The sequence below is a fragment of the Rhincodon typus genome, chromosome 31 (assembly GCF_021869965.1).
Source record: "Rhincodon typus isolate 14 chromosome 31, sRhiTyp1.1, whole genome shotgun sequence".
Taxonomy (NCBI): Eukaryota; Metazoa; Chordata; class Chondrichthyes; order Orectolobiformes; family Rhincodontidae; genus Rhincodon; species Rhincodon typus.
Window position 1 is genome coordinate 7636963 of NC_063362.1, and position 17421 is coordinate 7654383.

Genomic DNA, 17421 nt, shown 5'->3' on the forward strand with positions numbered 1-17421 from the left:
AGACGGCATAGGTTTAAGGTGAGAGGGGAAAGATTTAAAAGGGACCTAAGGGGCAACTTTATCGCTCAGAGGGTAGTGCCATGAATGGAATGAGCTGCCAGAGGAAGTGGTGGAGGTTGGTACAATTACAACGTTTAAAAGGCATCTGGATGGGTATATGAATAGGAAGGGTTTAGAGGGATATGGGCCAAATGCTGGCTATTGGGACTAGATCCGTTTGGGATGTCTGGTCGGCATGGACAAGTTGGACCGAAGGGTCTGCTTCCATGCTGAATGACTCTATGGCTATGACCTAATAGAGGCAGGAGAGCTAGATCCTGTAATGAGTGGACTGTGTATGCTAACTTCATCCCTGAATGGTGCTGCATTTTGTTTTGGTGCAGTCAGAGAGTTTGTGATAATGTTGATAAGCATGTAAATTAATGACTTTGAGTCTTCCAGTGGCTGTGCAGTGTATCGACACTGTATCAGCCTGTGTACTGATTGCTGTAGGCAGATTATTCAGCTCTTGTGCTAGTTTCAGCATTTTAATGGAGAGAATTACTCATCAAAATCTTTTGACTTAATTTAGCCTAATAACAAAGCTTTTGAAATGCTCAGAGGAGGGGAGAATGAGCTTGTAGAACCGTTTATGTCTAAAGATCCTGTACTAATGGAGCCTCTATTATCGTCTCAATTGGAAGGGAGCTCCTTCCCCTGTGGAAAGTGGCAGATAATTGAGAATGCCTAAATGATGGTCTCGCACATCTACTGCAGCAATGCCCTGGGCATGGGAGTTAGACTCGTGGTACAAATGTAGATCCATGTACATTTATTCACTGTGAAGATGAAATACAGTTCAAGAATGAACTTTACCAATGTTCCTTTTGAGCATTGAGTAAGGATCACTTCAATAAGTGATCCCCAGGACCCTCTACTCTGAAATGTGATCAATGTGACACATTGCTGATCATGTAACTTTGTCCAGAGTTGGACTGTAGTTTCTATCACTAAGATACGATGACACTGGTGACTCAGTGGTTAGCACTACTGCCTCACAGCACCTGGGTTCAATCCCAGCCTCGTGTGACTGTCTGTGTGGAGTTTGCACATTCTCCCTGTGGCTGTGTGGGTTTCCTCCGGGTGCTTCAGTTTCCTCCCACTGTCCAAAGATGTGCAGGTTAGGGTGGATTGGCCAGGCTAAATTGCCCATAGTGTCCAGGGATGTGTGTGTTAGGTGGATTAGTCATGGGAAGTATAGGGATAGGGTAGGGGCTGGGTCTGGGTGGGATGCTCTTTGGAGGGTCAGTGTGGATTCATTGAGCTGAGATTCAATGACACAAGCTCCCCACTGTGCTTATTAAAATCTGCATGTGGTCAGGGGGAGAGTGTGACCACTCCTTTGTATATTGACTCAATTATCGTTTCAGAGTTTCTATGTTTTCTGCCCAGCAAAGAAAATTCCCCTTGACTCCTTTTGTTGTTTCTTAGTGACTCTCGGAAAGCCATCTTAGCAGAGCGCAGTGGTGGTTGTCCTTCAGTATGGTCAAACCCCAGAAAGTCCATCCCACGCGATCCGCCTAGTTTATTTTCTTTATTCTTTCACAGGATATAGTCATCATCAATCCCTAATGGCCTCTGAACTAAGTGTCACTAGCCACACTGCAGTAGGGGTTATCCAGGTGCAGGGGGCAGTGCAAAAAGAGATAAAAATATTGGTAGCCAGTTTAAAGTAACTGTGCTTTGAGGAGAAGTTGAACAGTTTGGGATTTTGAAGCTAGGCCATTCTGAAGGTAGTTGAAAGTTAACTCTCCTGCTCTCGGTCTGGAGTTGCATGTAGATTATACCAGGTAAGAACAGCAGATTTTGTTCCCCAAAGAACATCACTGAAACAGATGAGTTTTACAATTGCCAATAGTTGGACCTTAACTGAGCCTTGATTTATACTCCAGGTTTATTCATTGAACTTAAACTCCCTCAGTTCCCACAATGGAATTTGAAGCCATATGTCCAGAGAATTATCCCAGGCCTCCAGATTACTACTGTAGTGACATTCTCACTAAACCAACTGTCTTCTCCTCGTCTGAACAGTCTGTCCATAAAACCCCTTGAATCTCCTGTTTCTTTCTGGAATTTGTGGCAATCTAGAAGATACTATAAATGTTCAATTTATCCATTCTAATTCAAATATCTAAATGATCTCTGCTCACCACAATACTCTTCTCTGGGGGACATCCCAATCTGTTTAACCTCTCCTCTTAGTGCAGATACCTTAAACTGGGTACCAAGGTCCACAGGGCTTCATGGCTCGGTGGGTAGCACTACTGCCTCACAATGCTAGGGACCTGGGTTCGATTCCACCCAAGTTTGCAGATCCCTTCCATGTCTGCATGGGTTTGCTCCTGTTTCCTCCCACACTTCAAAGATGTGCAGGTTAGGTGGTCTGGCCATACTAAATTGCCCATAGTATCCTGGGATGCGTAGGTTAGGTGGATTAGCCACGGGGAATGCTGAGCTACAGGGATAGGGTAGGGGATTGGGCTTGGGTGGGATGCTTTTCAGAGGGTTGATGAGGATTTGATGGCCTGTTTCCATACCTGTAGGGATTCTATTTGATGAATGTTTTTCTCTCTTTCTGCACTGTCCCCTGTACCTGGATATTGTAGTACGCTGCAAAAACAGAAATTATTGGAGAAACTCAGCAGGTCTGGCAACATCCGAGGAGATAAAGTGCAGTTAATGTTGAGTCCAGTGACGATGCTTCAGAACTGATTCCCAGCACCTGCAGTTCCTTTGGTTTGTTGGTTACCCTGATATGCTGTCTAGAACAGTGTGGAAAACTCCATTAGTGCCTTTAGAGATTTATTATTGCCCCCTTGTGATTTATGATTTAATCCTCTGGTTGTACAGCCAGGGATCCAGTTTGCTTTACTTCCAGTTGGTTTTAGTCTGCTCCCCAATGATAGCCAATAAGAACTGAAAGAAATGCGGATGCTGTAAATCAGGAACAAAACCAGAAATAGCTGGAAAAGCTCAGCAGGTCTGGCAGCATCTGTGAAGAAAAATCAGAGTTAACATTTCGGGTCCTCAGAACTGGGGGAGGGTCACCGGACCCGAAACATTAACTGATTTTGCTTCACAGATGCTGCCAGACCTGCTGAGCTTTTCCAGCAATTTCTGGTTTTGTTCCCCATTGATAGCCGTTCAAATCCATGAACCAGAACCTGAACGTGGTTCAGCCTATCCTTGCTGCTCTATCAATGATTCAAGAGGAAATGCTGAACTGGTGAATAAACAAATCTATAGACTGATTAGGCATTGAGCCATTAATCAATTTCTCCTTGAGACACAACCTGCAGCACTATTTCCAGTACACTGCAGACCCGATCCAGCTAGCTCTGAGAGCTGGAAAGGGAAGAGTGCAGAAGTCACTTTGTTAGTTGAGATCAGTTAGGTTTTACAAAGAGGGGACTGCCTGAAAGTTTGACTGCACTCCTAACCAGAGATCCCAAATCATGAGAAACCAGTTTGAACTCACGGATGTACACCATGAAAGATAAAAGCTTCTTCTGATGTTCAGCAAGACAGATTTTGGGTTTGTCGCTCAATGAAATGGGAGCTTTTGATTGACACCAAGCCCTGTATCTCCCTTCTGTATTTTGACTCGTCGTTGTTAAATATCCGTCTCACTACGGTGGTGTCGTCAGTGAACTTGTACATGGCGTTTGTTCAGAATTTGGCAACACGGTCGTAGGTGAAAAGGGGGTACAGTAGGGGGCTGAGGATGCGCCCTCAGGGAGGCTGCAGTGTTGAGAATTATTATGGAGGAGGTGCATTTACCTATCTTCACTGATTGCGGTCTGTGGGTCAGAAAGCTGACCAGTTGCAGAGGGCGGAGCTGAAACCTAGGTCTAGGAGTTTTGAGATCAGTCTGGAGGGGATAGTGGTGTTGAAGGCAGAGCTGTAGTCAATGAGCAGGAGTCTGACATAGGTATCTTTGTTGTCCAGCTGTTCCAGGGATGAGTGCAGGGCTAGGGAAATGGCATCTGCTGTGGACCTGTTATGTTGGTACGCAAATTGTAAGGGATCGAGGCAGGCTGGGAGATTGGAACAAAAACAAAGTTGCTGGAAAAGCTCAGCAGGTCTGGCAGCGTCTGTGAAGGAGAAAAAAAAAGTTAACATTTCGGGTCCAGTGACCCTTCCTCAGTCACCTCAGTTCTGAGGAAGGGTCACCGGACCTGAAACGTTAACTCTTTTTTCTCCTTCACAGACGCTGCCAGACCTGATGAGCTTTTCCAGCAACTTTGTTTTTGCTCCTGATTTACAGCATCCGCAGTGCTTTTGGTTTTTATTGGGAAATTGGAGTTGCCTTGTGCAAACTCCTGACAGCTAATCGGGATGCTAAATAATTAGGGCATAGATAATGAGTGTTCCTTAGAATAACACAAGTTTCTACATCTCCTCTGTTTTATTTAATGGTTCCGACTGAGACATTCAGCTGAGGTTTCACATCAATGTTTCCCATAAAATATCTGTGTATTACCTTATAGCATAGAGGCGTTGTTGCTCCATTGAGGTTTTGGATCAAGTCACACTACTAATTAGAAGTCAAAGGTGGATCTATAATGCAGAAGGTGTTAAAAGTTTTAAAAACTAATGTCACCCCTGGTCTGGGGCAAAGGAAGCTAAACTGAGCTGACGATTTTTGTTTCTTGGTGAGACATTAAACTTTCTACCGTCTGTTGGACTTTCCTGGTTCACAGAGTAAAGTCAGTGCCGCTTGAGCTGGGATTTGATCCCTGCGCTGCCTCAAGTTAGCTGATCTCAGCCAAGGTGACTGATCGATGATGGCATGCCTAGGCTAGGAAGGAGCAAAATATCAGTCAGAGTCCTTTTGCGTTTCTTTCTAAGAGATGCTTCCACCATAGCCCTTTGCGCCCACTCCCTCAACTTTCTCCCACAGGTTAGTGTGGGTTGTATTGGGTAGCGTGTGATGCATTCCTGGCCGAATAGCTGCCAACGCTGTCAAGGGATGGATAGTCTCTTGAGTGCAGTTATAATAGGCTGACAGCCCCTCTGATTCTCTATCCCAGCAAAGTCATCACCTTAAGGGCAGGCGAGGAGGTGATGAGGGAGGAGGTGGCTGGGAAATGATTGACTAGCCTGCACCTAAAGCGTGTTGCAGACTTTGTGACGGACAGTGAGTGTGTCTGCAATGCAGCACAGATTTGATGGGTGCTTTAGCGGGTGGAGAATAAGACTTATTCTCAAATCATTCTGAGAACCAGGGAAAATACAACTTACCTGGATTCATCCAGGCCACATGGAGAAAAGACCTGAAATCCAGAGGCATTGAGACAGTAACCACCTGAACATCAAGACAACATTCAACTAGAGAAGCACTAAGGAGGCCAGGCTAACATCATAGTGTGGGATTCTGCAGCGATTCACAGGGAGGCTATGGCCTACTGGTATTATCACTGTGCGGTTAAACCAGAGACTTGGGTCATGTTCCAGACACCTGGGTTTGAATTCTACGGATGGTGGAATTTGAATTCAATTTAAAAACAGAGTTTGGCATTAAGATTCTAATGATGACCATGAGTCATGATTGTCGGGAAAAACCCATCTGGTTACTAATGTCCTTTAGGGACTACGTGTGACTCCAGACCCACAGCAATGAGGTTGGCTCTTAACTGCACTTTGGGGTGAGCAATAAATGCTGGTCTAGCCAGCGATGCCCTCATTCCCGTGAATGTATTAAAAAAAGGGAAGGCTCAGTACTACCTCTCCTTGGAAAGAGAAACTTGGGATGGGCAATAAATATCGACATTGGCAACTCACACAAGAAAAATAATTCCTTGATTTCTAGACAGTGGGTTAAATGCATTTACGATTGTATTAAAACATTACACGCAATAATTTTCTCTAATTCTGTCAAACCCTGTGCTAAAATGAGATTATTAACCCCATGGATTTTCTACCCCCAGTTAAGTGTTGTCATCACTGTTGCATTTCTTTGGCCCACATTTCTCTGCTGTATAATACACTGCCCAGGGACTCTTGTACAGGAAGAATATGAATATAAAGTGTAGGAGCTCCATGTGGAAATAATCGCAGATGCATGAGCCTGTTAACCTGAGGTAACCCGAGCTGGATAGTGTGAAAACAGTCGTCGTTTCTTTCGCTCCCATTATGGTTCGTAGCTTAGGTTAGCCGAGAGGTAATGCCTTAACATTTAAGGAAACTGTAGAATCGTAGAACTCGACAACAGCGAAGGTGGCCATTTGACCCATCCTGTCTGTGCCAGCTCTTCAGGGGAGCTGTCCCATTCATCCCTATTTGCTGCTATTTCCTATGAAATTGGCCAATCATTCTTATCCAAGTATGTGTCCAATTCCTTTCTGAAGCTTAACACTGAGTCTGCTTTCGCCACCCATTTCATGCAGTCAGGTTTCGAACATCATAACACACTGTGGAAAGAATTTCTCCTCATCCTTTCCTGCTACCAACCCCCACAGTAGCCAAATCGTATTTATTTGGCACCATTAACACAATGGAACATCCCAAAAGCATTTCACAGGAACATTTTAAAACAAAGTCACTGTGACATTGGGTTGGGTAAGGAAATGTTGGGTCAGATGACCAACAGCTTGGTCAAAGTGCTAGGTTTTAGGCAGTGTCTCAAAGGGGGCAATGAGGTAGAGAGGAGCGAGGTATATTGGGAGAAAGTCCAGAGCTTGGGGCATAAGGAATGAATGGTGTGCACTAATGATGAGGTAACGGTAATCAGGAATGTGCACAAACCAGAACTCGAGGAAATAAAAGCCAAAAGAACTGCGGATGCTGTAAATCAGGAACAAAAACCGAAATTGCCGGAAAAGCTCAGCAGTGCTCTGAGGAAGGGTCACTGGACCCGAAACGTTAACTCTGATTTTTTTTTTCTCAACGGATGCTGCCAGACCTGCTGAGCTTTTCCAGCAACTTCTGTTTTTTGTTCCAGAACTCGAGGAGTCCAGATATTGTTGGGATTTTGTGAGTTTGGAAGGATTTGAAAGCAAAAATACGGATTTTGAAACCAAGACATTACTTGACCAATGCCAATGTAGGCCAGCAAGCAGAGGGCGAGAGGGTTGCAAAACCCAAAAAAAAAACCCTTTAAGTATTTATCCAATTCAGGCTTGATTGGTTTGGTTTGTTTTTGTGAAGATACTCAAAATATTCTGTCTTTTTGTCTTCCTCTTCATCAAGAAAAGTGTCACACTCCCTTAATTGAGGATCAGATTATGCAGATGACACCTGAAGAACACTACAGGCGAATGATGTCTGCGTTGAATGAGCATGGGACATACGAAGAGCAACAGCAACGCTTGTATCAACTCGCCAACAGTATGGGAGTCCCAGCTCATGGAGGTAAGGGGAACTGCACTGCCCACCCCAGTTCACATTTCTGCACAGTAGCAAACTGCTCACCGTGTTTTAATATCTGACTTCAACTCTGTCACTCCACTGATTGGGACTCACCTAAAACAAGTGCCATGCACTGTTCTGGTTTCCAGTCAGAGGAAGGAATTTGGGGGTATCTGAGAGTGCATGAAAGGGGTTTACAAGAATGACACTGGTATTCAGAGCTCCTAATTCTCAAGAAAGATGAGCAGGTTGGAGGTTGAATTTTTCTGAGGAAGGGTCCAGACCCGAAACGTCGGCTTTCCTGCTCCTCTGGTGCTGCCTGTGTTCCTCCAGCTCCACGCCTTATTATCGCAGACTCCAGCATCGGCAGTTCCTCCTATCTCCGGTTGGAAGCTTGCTTTTACTTCCTATAGGAGACCAGGCAAAGGGGTGACCGTTAAAATCAGAAGTCACACGACACCAGGTTACAACCCAACAGGTTTATTTGAAATCACAAGCTTTCAGAGTGTCACTCCTTTGTCACGAAGGAGTTGCGCTTTGAAGGCTTGTGATTTAAAATAAATCTGTTCAACTATAACCTGGTGTCGTGTGAGTTCTGACTTTGTCCACCCCAGTCCGACACCGGCACCTCCACGTCATTAAAATTACGAAGGAGTCTGGCTGGATTGATGGAGAAAATGTTTCCATTTGCTGGGGAAATCCGAACCGGGGCCAACAACATAAAATAGCTATGAATAAGGAGAAATATCTTTACCCAGAGACTGGTTAGGATATTGAACTTGTTGCCACATGGAAGAATTGAGGTGAATAATGTAGATATATTTAAGGGAGTTAGACAGGAGGGAGAATGGAACAGTCCATTGTGCTAATAAACTTAGATGAGGAGATGTGATAGGAGTGTCAAGTAGGACATAAACTCCACGGACTAGTTGGGCCAAATGTCCTTTTGCTGCTCTAAAAATTCAATGCTCTAGCACTGCTTCCTATTAATGTGCATGAATAAACCAGTCAGATTTCCTAGCATGATTGTATCATCATTAAAAGAATGACAACCATAATTAGATAGGAGGATTAAACTGAACAATCCAAGGTAGGTACAGTTGAACACAACCTGGGTAATGAGGCCTCTATGCTTTGTGCACTTTGAACGGCTTGACTGCATCTTGCCTGAATATATGATTTGTTTTTGTTAAAGACGGCTGATGCAGCTCAGTTAGGCTATTGGTACAGCCCCTGGGAAAGTTTTGCAATGACTTATGAATTTGCAACATGTCATTAGCTTAGACAAAAAGGAGATTATTAATTCTTTCTAAGGGTGTTTGTGTCTCAATATATAACAGACACATAATGCATACATTTTTCATATTCCTAATTTTACGTAACATAGTATAAACTTGGTACAGCTTTCTTTTTGATCTCGTGATTATCAGTACAATTTATTTGTTCAACAGTGATATTTATTTCTTAGATGTTTAGAGTTCAATCTGCAGGATTTTGACTTTAGCAGGGATTTGAAGCAATGTAAGAATTGTGTGGAACCTTTTCCGATTTCCATTTTCTTGTTCAGTGAGTCTGAATGAAGGCTATTTTTTTGTGTTGTTTTGGCAGAGCCTGTTTTTTACCCCTGTTTCCCCTTTTGAAGACTGAAACAGTGTAACATAATTCATCTTAGTATCAGTTAAATGGGACATCATTTGTCAGTGCTACTGCCAGAGCTGAAAATTAATAAAATCCTATCTGAGACAGCGGCAGTATCTTAAAGGCACATTTCTGTTTTCTGGGGAATTTCTTTCTGAAGTATGCAGAAATAAAAGCTACGCTGGTCAGCAAAATGAGACTACGAGGTGAAGCTGGTTATTAGGTGAGACCTGTGATCTGATTTCTGGGCTCCTTTTTTAAAAGTTGTCTTCTTGTATGGGGTCGATTGTTCATTGAGCTCTACCTCTTGTTGCGTAACCCAATAGAGCAGAGGCAAGTGAAGCTATTCAGATTCTCACACTCACTCTCTCCAAATTGAGGAATATTTATCTCCGGGATTATTAAGCCCTTTTATCAAAGGTCACCAATAGACTTGAGGAGGAAAGCCCTCCTCCTTACTCTGACATCCTACTCCTGTATTTAGTTGGGAAGGTTCTGGGTTCTGTTGCTGGTCCAGCCTGAACTCGTATCCATCGCTAGGCAGTCTCCTACTGGGGGAATAGTGCATTGTGGGTGAGGACAATGAGATTGTCCTGTTTGTGTTTCATCCTTTCATGGGATGTGGAACTTGCTGGATAAGCCTAAGTGCCCTTAAGAAGGCAGTGCCTTCTTGAACTGTTGCAGACCATGTGGTGTAGACACACACACACACTATACTGGTAGCGAGGGAGTTCCAGGATTTTGACCCAGCAACTCTGAAGGAACAACGATACATTTACCAGGCAGGATGGTGAGAGGAACCTGCAGGCACTGGTGTTCTCATGCATCTGCTGCCCTTGTCCTTCGAGGTGGAAGAGCTGCTTGAGTGTTGTTGAGATGCATTCATCCATCCCTCCCTGAGTGAATGGCTGACATCTATTCCGTCTACACAACAATATGTGAAGAATTGAGCACCTGGGCAGTACCTGTAAGAGTCAGTGTCACCTTGTGATCAGAGGGCAGAACAGCTGAAAGAATTTGGCTGGCACAATAGCTCAGTGGTTAGCACTGCTGCCTCACAGTGCCAGGGACCTGGGTTCAATTCCAGCCTCAGGCAACTGTCTGGGTGGAGTTTGCACGTTCTCCCCGTGTCTGCGTGGGTTTCCTCCCACAGTCCCAAGATGTGCAGGTTAGGTGAATTGGCCATGAATGGGCCCAGGTTCGAATCTTGCCATGGTGTATGGTGGAATTTGAATTCAATAAAATATCTGGAATTCAGAGTCTAATGATAACCGTGAATCCATTGTCGATTGTTGGGAAAAATCTATCTGGTTCGCTAATGTCCTTCAGGGAAGGAAACTGCCATCCTTACCTGGTCTGGCCTACATGTGACTCCAGACCCACAGCAATGTGGTTGACTCTTAACTGCCCTCTGGGCAATTAGGGATCGGCAATAAGTGCTGTCTAGCCAGCAATGACCCTTATCCGGTAAATGAATAAAGAAAAAATATAAATTGCCCATAGTGTCTGGGGATGTGCGGGTTAGGGGAATGTGGGGCTAGGGTAGAGGGAAGGTCTGGGTGGAATGCTCGTTGGAAGGTTGATGTGGACTCAGTGGGCCAATTGGCTTGCTTCCACACTGTTGAGATTCTATGATTCGTTTCGCACATACACAGAGCACAATGTGACATCTTATCTCCAACTGCTTCTTCTCACCCCTTTCAACCTTCTTTAATACAATTTCAGTGTTAGGATATACAGTATAAATACAGGTCTGTGTTTAGTTGTGATTACATTCATAGACAACTTACAGGTCAAGAAATGTGCATGTCAAAACTGCATCTGTTACAAATGTAGTTCAGCCATCACCAGTTCATGCCTTGTGATCAAAAATAAAAATAGGCTTGTGACTCTTGCCTAGTAATGATTTTGTGTCTCCTGCTGTTAATCCCTTGTTTCCCTCTCTCATCACTGTGGCTTACTCTTATTCGGCTTCTTTTCCCTCTCCCTCCTTCCTCCTTTTCTTTACCTTTTCCTCGCCTAACCATCTCCCTTTCACTCCCCTACTTGTCAATTACTCTGTGCCTTTTGCCAAAGGCTTTAAGACCAGAAGGAGGCCATCTTGATTGCTTGTCAATTGGAGCATGGAAAATGCTTTCTCTTTTCTCTGGTATTTCGTTACCTCTGACACTTTTGTCTCAAGCATTTTCTGTAATTCTCACTTTCGTCTGCTGATTCACATTCTCAATGTGGGCATCAACTTTGATGGGGTTGTGGAAGCGATGGTCACAGATAATCCCTCCATTCTACACTGGTGAAGTGTGATGAGTGACTGATTCCTTAGTACTTGCCTTGTGTACCTTAAGAAGCTGAAATTCACCCATCCCTTCAGTTTTCCTGCTGTGTTCACATTTCTGTCTCTCATTCTACCTCACTCCTCAACTCTGATTGACTAGCTCCCTTTCTTTTCTGTGTTTTGTTCTTTCTTTCTCTGATGTCTCATTCTATTTATCTGTATCTTTCATTGCTTGACCCTGGCAACAAGGTCATGATGTTTTCATGGTTCAGTGTAATCCTCAAATTCACTTTAGAACCATTTAAGCAACACACTAATCAGATAATCACCCAAGGTGGAGTCGCAATTGGTCACTCTGACTTCAGGTGAGAGTGTAAATTCAGCCACTGTTTATCAGTTGTTCCTGATTTTCATTTCAGTTGAAACCATGGGCATTTCCCACTTTACACAGTTAGTATTACCATCTTCCCCATGGCATCTCTCCACTCAGCCTTGTACACTACTTGGACCAAGCTGGTTTTGAAATGTTTTCTGGACATGTTGTAAAATGCATTTGTCAAAGCATTTTGTTTGTTTTTAATTTACTCATGGAATGTGGGTGTCTCTGGCTGGGCCAGCATTTATTGCCTGTCCCTAGTTGTCCTTGAGAAGGTGGTGATGAGCTGCCTTCTTGAACCGCTACATGTGCTGTAGGTAGACCCACAATGTTGCGAGGGAGGGAATTCCAGGATTTTGACCCAGCGACAGTGGAAAAAACCGTAATGTACTGTGCAGGTTGGGATGGTAAGGTGGCTTTGGAGGGGAACTTGCAAGTGGTGGTGTTCCCATGTATCTGCTGGAGGGAGATTTGCTCCCCATCTTAATCTTGGTCTTTGGACTCCTTCCATTGTGTCATTCTCCAAATGTCAGCAGTGTCAAACTGTTTAAAAGCAAGCAGTGCCACAGTGATAATGTTACTGGACTAGTAACCCATGGGCTTGGACTAATGTTAATAGAGACAGGAGTTCCAATCCCACACGTCAGCTGACGGAATCTAATTTCACTGAACAAAATAAATCTGGACTTTTAAAAAAAGAAATGCTAGTCTGAATTGTAAAAACCCATCTAGTGCACTGATGCCCTTTAGTAGAGAAAATCTCCTGACCTTACCCAGACAGGCCCGAATGTGACTACAGACCCATTGCAATGTGGTTGACTCTGAATTAGCCAATGAAATGGCTAGGAAGGGTAGCACGGTGGCTCAGTGGTTAGCACTGCTGCCTCACAGCACCAGGGACCCGGGTTCGATTCCACCCTCGGGCAACTGTCTGTGTGGAGTTTGCACCTTCTCCCCGTGTCTGCGTGGGTTTCCTCCAGGTGCTGCGATTTCCTTCCACAGTCCAAAGATGTGCAGGTTAGGTGGATTGGCCATGCTAAGTTGCCCGTAGTGTTCAGGGAAAGCTGCTTGGTTGTAGCAAACTATAGCAAAAAAAGATAGTCAGCCAGGGCTTCAAGAGACTATGTCCTTTTTAGGTGACCGTGATGTGCATGAGGAAGATTGGCCGGTTTGGGGAAGTCATGCCTGGGAGAGGACTATTGAAGTCAATGGAACAGGTTATCAGGAAAGCAAGATGGTCAATGGGATCCCATCAATTTTAGAGTTCTGGTCAAGGCATTATTCTCCACCAGCTTCTCTGCCATTTGAAGGGAATAAAAGGCTTGATTTTTGCCATAACATTATAATATTGCATTCAAGATGACCTTCAGACTATAGAAAGCCCAGTAAGGGACTGGGCTCTCAGCTTTAGGCTTTATTGAACTGTTCCACTGGGAAGGACTGTGGGTAGGGGTGGAGGGAGGGGAAAAAAATTCCTTTTATAATGTGTAGCAAAATCATTGACCATGTACAAAGAACCGATGTTCACTGAATTGTGGCCAAGAGAAATCCTACGCCCATGTTTGGAATTCCTGTCTTGTAGCCCATTGGCTCTGGCCCCCTGCAGCTCCGAGATTGCTACTTCCTTTAGTTAGTGGCTGCTTCCCTTCTTTGACATTCCACTCGTTCCCCAAAGCTGCCACATCTAAGCCCAGACTGGCCTCTGCAACACAGCGGGTAACATTCCAGGCTGAGCAGAGGTTTCTGAAGTATAGCATAGCTTAGGGAGCAATTTATATGTCAGTGAGTGAGTATGTGCTGAAGACGGTGATCCTGTGTTATCCTGGTTTTAAGTGAGGACAGAAAGCCTTCAGTATATTTCTGCCCTTTTTTTTGGTTTAGCTTTTGTTGGACTGTAGCCAGAAGAACAAGCAACCCCTGTTCCCTGGTGTCTACTTGAACTACTCTGTTAGCCAGTGGCAAGAAGGTCCCTGAAAGCAGTCAGCTTCACTTGTGTGTTTGATTTTATTTCTCTGTTCTTCTTGTGGGAGAACTCAAACCTGAGGTTGATTCCTTGCAGATAAACACATGTTCTGCAACTCCTTCCAGCGCCTAATTTATAGTTGGTGGATGTCATAACGTTTTTGGATTTGCATTCTGATAACCCACTTCTTCAAACGTTTTCAAGTTTCCTTTTATATACATGTCCATCCCCAAACGTGATCCCCCATGTGTGACATTATGATTCTATAGCCTTACAAACTTATTTTAATAATATGTGTATATCTCTTGTTGTTGATCTATGTTGACTTGCAGTCCAACAATGCTTTGATTTTAAAATTCTCATCCTTATTTTTACATCCCAGTTTGGCTTCTCTCTCTCCTTGTCTCTGTAACCTTCTCTAGCCCAATAACTCTTCAAAAAATCTGCATCCCTTCTCTTTGGGTTTTTGAGCATGCCCAGTTCTCATGCTTCACCATTGAAGGCCATAAACCTTAATCTCCAGAATCCCCCCTCGAAACCCGTCCACCTCACCTTTTAAGAGGCTTTTTAAAATGTACCTCTTTGGACAATTTTTTTTTTGTCACCTGTCATTTCTCGGTCATTTGACTCAGTGTTGAATAAAATTTTGTGTCGGAGTCTGTTAAAAACATTCCTGGGAAGCACTTGAAAAGTCTTAAATAAAAATAAAAAACTGCGGATGCTGGAAATCAGAAACAAAAACAGAAATTGCTGGAAAAGCTCGGCAGGTCTGGCAGCATCTGTAGAGAGGAATCAGAGTTAACGTTAACGTTTCAGGTCCTTTCCGTTAACGTTTCAGGTCCTTTCCTCAGAACCCCACAGTTGCTGCCAGACCTGCTGAGCTTTTCCAGCAATTTCTGGTTTTCTACCAGGAAGATCTTATTGTGTTACCGGCCCTATATAAATGCATGTTTTACAGTATATTTCCTGGTTGGAAATCTAGTGAAGAAAGTCATCAATTGAACACAGTCACTAAAAGCCAGGTAAGGAATTAGGTGAAACATCTATATACATTTTCCTAGATGGTTACTCCTTTTTGATTAATTTGTTCATGGGATGTGGGCATTTATTGCCCATCCCTATTAAACATCAACCACGTGTGGCTGTGGGTCTGGAGTCACGTGTAGACCAGTCAAGGTAAGGATGGCAGATTTTCTGCCCTAAAGGACATTAGAGAACCTGATAAATTTTTACAGCAATTGATAATGGTCACCACTCGACTAGTTTTTTATTCCACATTTTTGAAAATTGAATTTAAATATCACCGTCTGCCATGATGGGATTTGAACTCTTGTCCTCGGAACATTAGCTCATCCAGTGACATTACCACTACGCTACCACCTCCTCACAGCTTTGGTTGTCAATGCTCCTTTATCTTTGCTTTGTCTTGGGCTACCTTGTTATTAGTGGTAGAGGGCACACCAATGCAGAGTATCTACAGAAGAGGCACTGTTTTTAGGTAACAAGAAGATTTATTGTGTGATAACAGTTTGGTGGCACGGTGGCTCAGTGGTTAGCACTGCTGCCTCACAGCTCCAGGTACCTGGGTTTGATTCCAGCATCGGGTGACTGTTTGTTTGAGTGGATTTTGCGCATTCTACCTGTCTCTGCATGGGTTTCCTCCAAGTGCTCTGGTTTCCTTCCTGCAGGTTAGGTGGATTGGCCATGGTAATTACAGGTGTGGGGTAGGGGGATGGGTCTGGGTGAGATGCTCTTTGGAGAGTTGGTGCACACTCACTGGGCTAAATGGCCTCTTTCCACTCTGTGATACAAGTGCATTTGGTTGGTTCCTCTGACAGGTACAGTAGAATTCTTTGTTCCAGTCACAGATGACGCGTGACACCTTGGGAATGGTTAGAGTCAATTTAACACGGACATTAACCCCTTTGAAACCATCACATTCTACAACAGCCCTGCGCAAAGCCATGATGCGCCCTTTTAATGGGGAAGGAGCCTTTAATGTGCTCTTTCAATTGGACATCTCACAATCCGTGCTGGTGAACAAGGTGACACTTCTGTATGTCCTGCTACCTCCAACTCTGACCTCGGACTGGAACAAAACAATTCTTCCCCTTTTATCTTCTCTGTTCCTCTTCCCCAGTAGTGGCAGCACATTTACAGCCGCGCCTGCTGCAGTTTTAAATTGAACTTGGATAGCAGGGGTGGCTTCGAATAACAAATGCACCTAAAACACAGACAGAGCGAAATCAGGAGGTGTTTCTGTATTCTTGTGGGGCGGGAGGGAAAAGGGCACCATGTGATTTGCTTCTGAATCATACAGAAAATCTCTGGTTTTGATATCCAATCTGCAGGCAATTAGCTGAAATCAGACAGGATGGCGGGAGGGGGAGCTACAATTAGACTCAGTGACCCTGGGCTAAGGATACGAAAGAGAAGAAGGAAAAAAACATCACTCCTGATTAATTTGCAGTGACCTCGGCTGCAAGGCTTGTACTTGAGTTGAAGACAGGAAAGAGAAGGATTGGGTATGAGGTCCCTTTAAAGCAGCAGCCTTTCTGTACATCTAGGGTTAGGAGTGGCCAATAGAAGGAGTAGCAGATGCAGAAATATTTGACAACTTGTGCTAACATCTCCAGGAGAGGAAGGGGAACTCCCCAGGAGGATTCTGATTTTCGGAGCAACCACCGACTAATTAAAGGGGTTGAGCTGACGGCAAGCTGTGATAATGAAACACTGGCAATTTATTTTTGCCGTAAAGCCGTGCCCCACATTGAGAGCGCGCTGAGGTGACTTGTACTGCTTAGCTGCTGACCCAATCAGAGTCAACTCGAGAGAGTTTCATGGCCTTTTTTTTAATTTTAAAAGAACAACCGCTGGATGTCTTTTCCACATCGCCACATGACACCTTCTCTAGAAAGTCGAGCTGCACAGACATTCAATTTTTAAGCATTATATTAATAGTGCCATTAATGAGGCCCAGTACACCCTGACTAATGGTGTACAGGATATCTCAAAACCTGGCTCCTGCGGAGCCTGCGTTTGACTGACATTCTCCCAAATGCAATAAAGTCTGTGTGAATTGAGGCTCCCCAGTCTGACAGGGATGATGAATTGATTTGCGTTGTCATTTCTCACTGCGTGCAGACTGATCTCCACTGCAGGTATTTGTGCATCTCTAAAAGTGAGAAGGTATTCTAACTCACCCGTGCAAAAACAGGAGGAAGGTGCCCTGTGAGAGAAACAGCTAAGCAATAGGAAACCTGCAAACGTGCATTTCTGTCACCCACCCCCCACCCCGGCTTCAATTGAAATGACCACATTGAGAAAGAAGTTTGTGTGGATGGGTAGATCAAAAGTAAATGCAACTTAAAATGTAGCACCTGCAGTTCTCCTCCCTTGGTAATTGTGACTTTCTTTTCGGGGGAGCTTTCTGTACAAGTGAGAATTTTGGGCACCGTTCTTAATTCTGCCCGGAGCTCAGTGCTGGCTCTGCATGCCTGCTACCAGCTGAGACAAAAGGGTAGAAGTTCAAACCACACATCACATTCCTAGCATCCCCAAGGGCAGGCATTGGTGCATTAGTAATGTCACTGGACTAAGTAATCCAGAACCATACTGCATTCAGTTCTGGTCCCTCTGCTATACAAGGGGAGTTGTGAAACTTTAAAGGGTTCAGAAAAGATTTACAAGGATGTTACCAGGGATTGGAGGGTTTGAGCTGTAGGGAGAGGGTGAATAGGCTGGGGCTATTTTCCCCAGAGTGATGGAGGCTGAGGGGTG

General features: G+C 44.2%; 1 protein-coding gene across 8 annotated transcripts in view; it reads left to right on the plus strand.

Moving 5' to 3' along the window:
- The window catches only part of samd11 (sterile alpha motif domain containing 11), a 280049-nt gene that overhangs the window by 166518 nt on the left and 96110 nt on the right, over positions 1 to 17421 (plus strand). For all 8 annotated transcript variants that reach the window (XM_048615172.1, XM_048615168.1, XM_048615167.1 and 5 more), the window contains one exon: positions 7231 to 7392. In XM_048615172.1, the coding sequence (XP_048471129.1) occupies positions 7231 to 7392 (162 nt within the window). The remainder of the gene's footprint in view (positions 1 to 7230; positions 7393 to 17421) is intronic.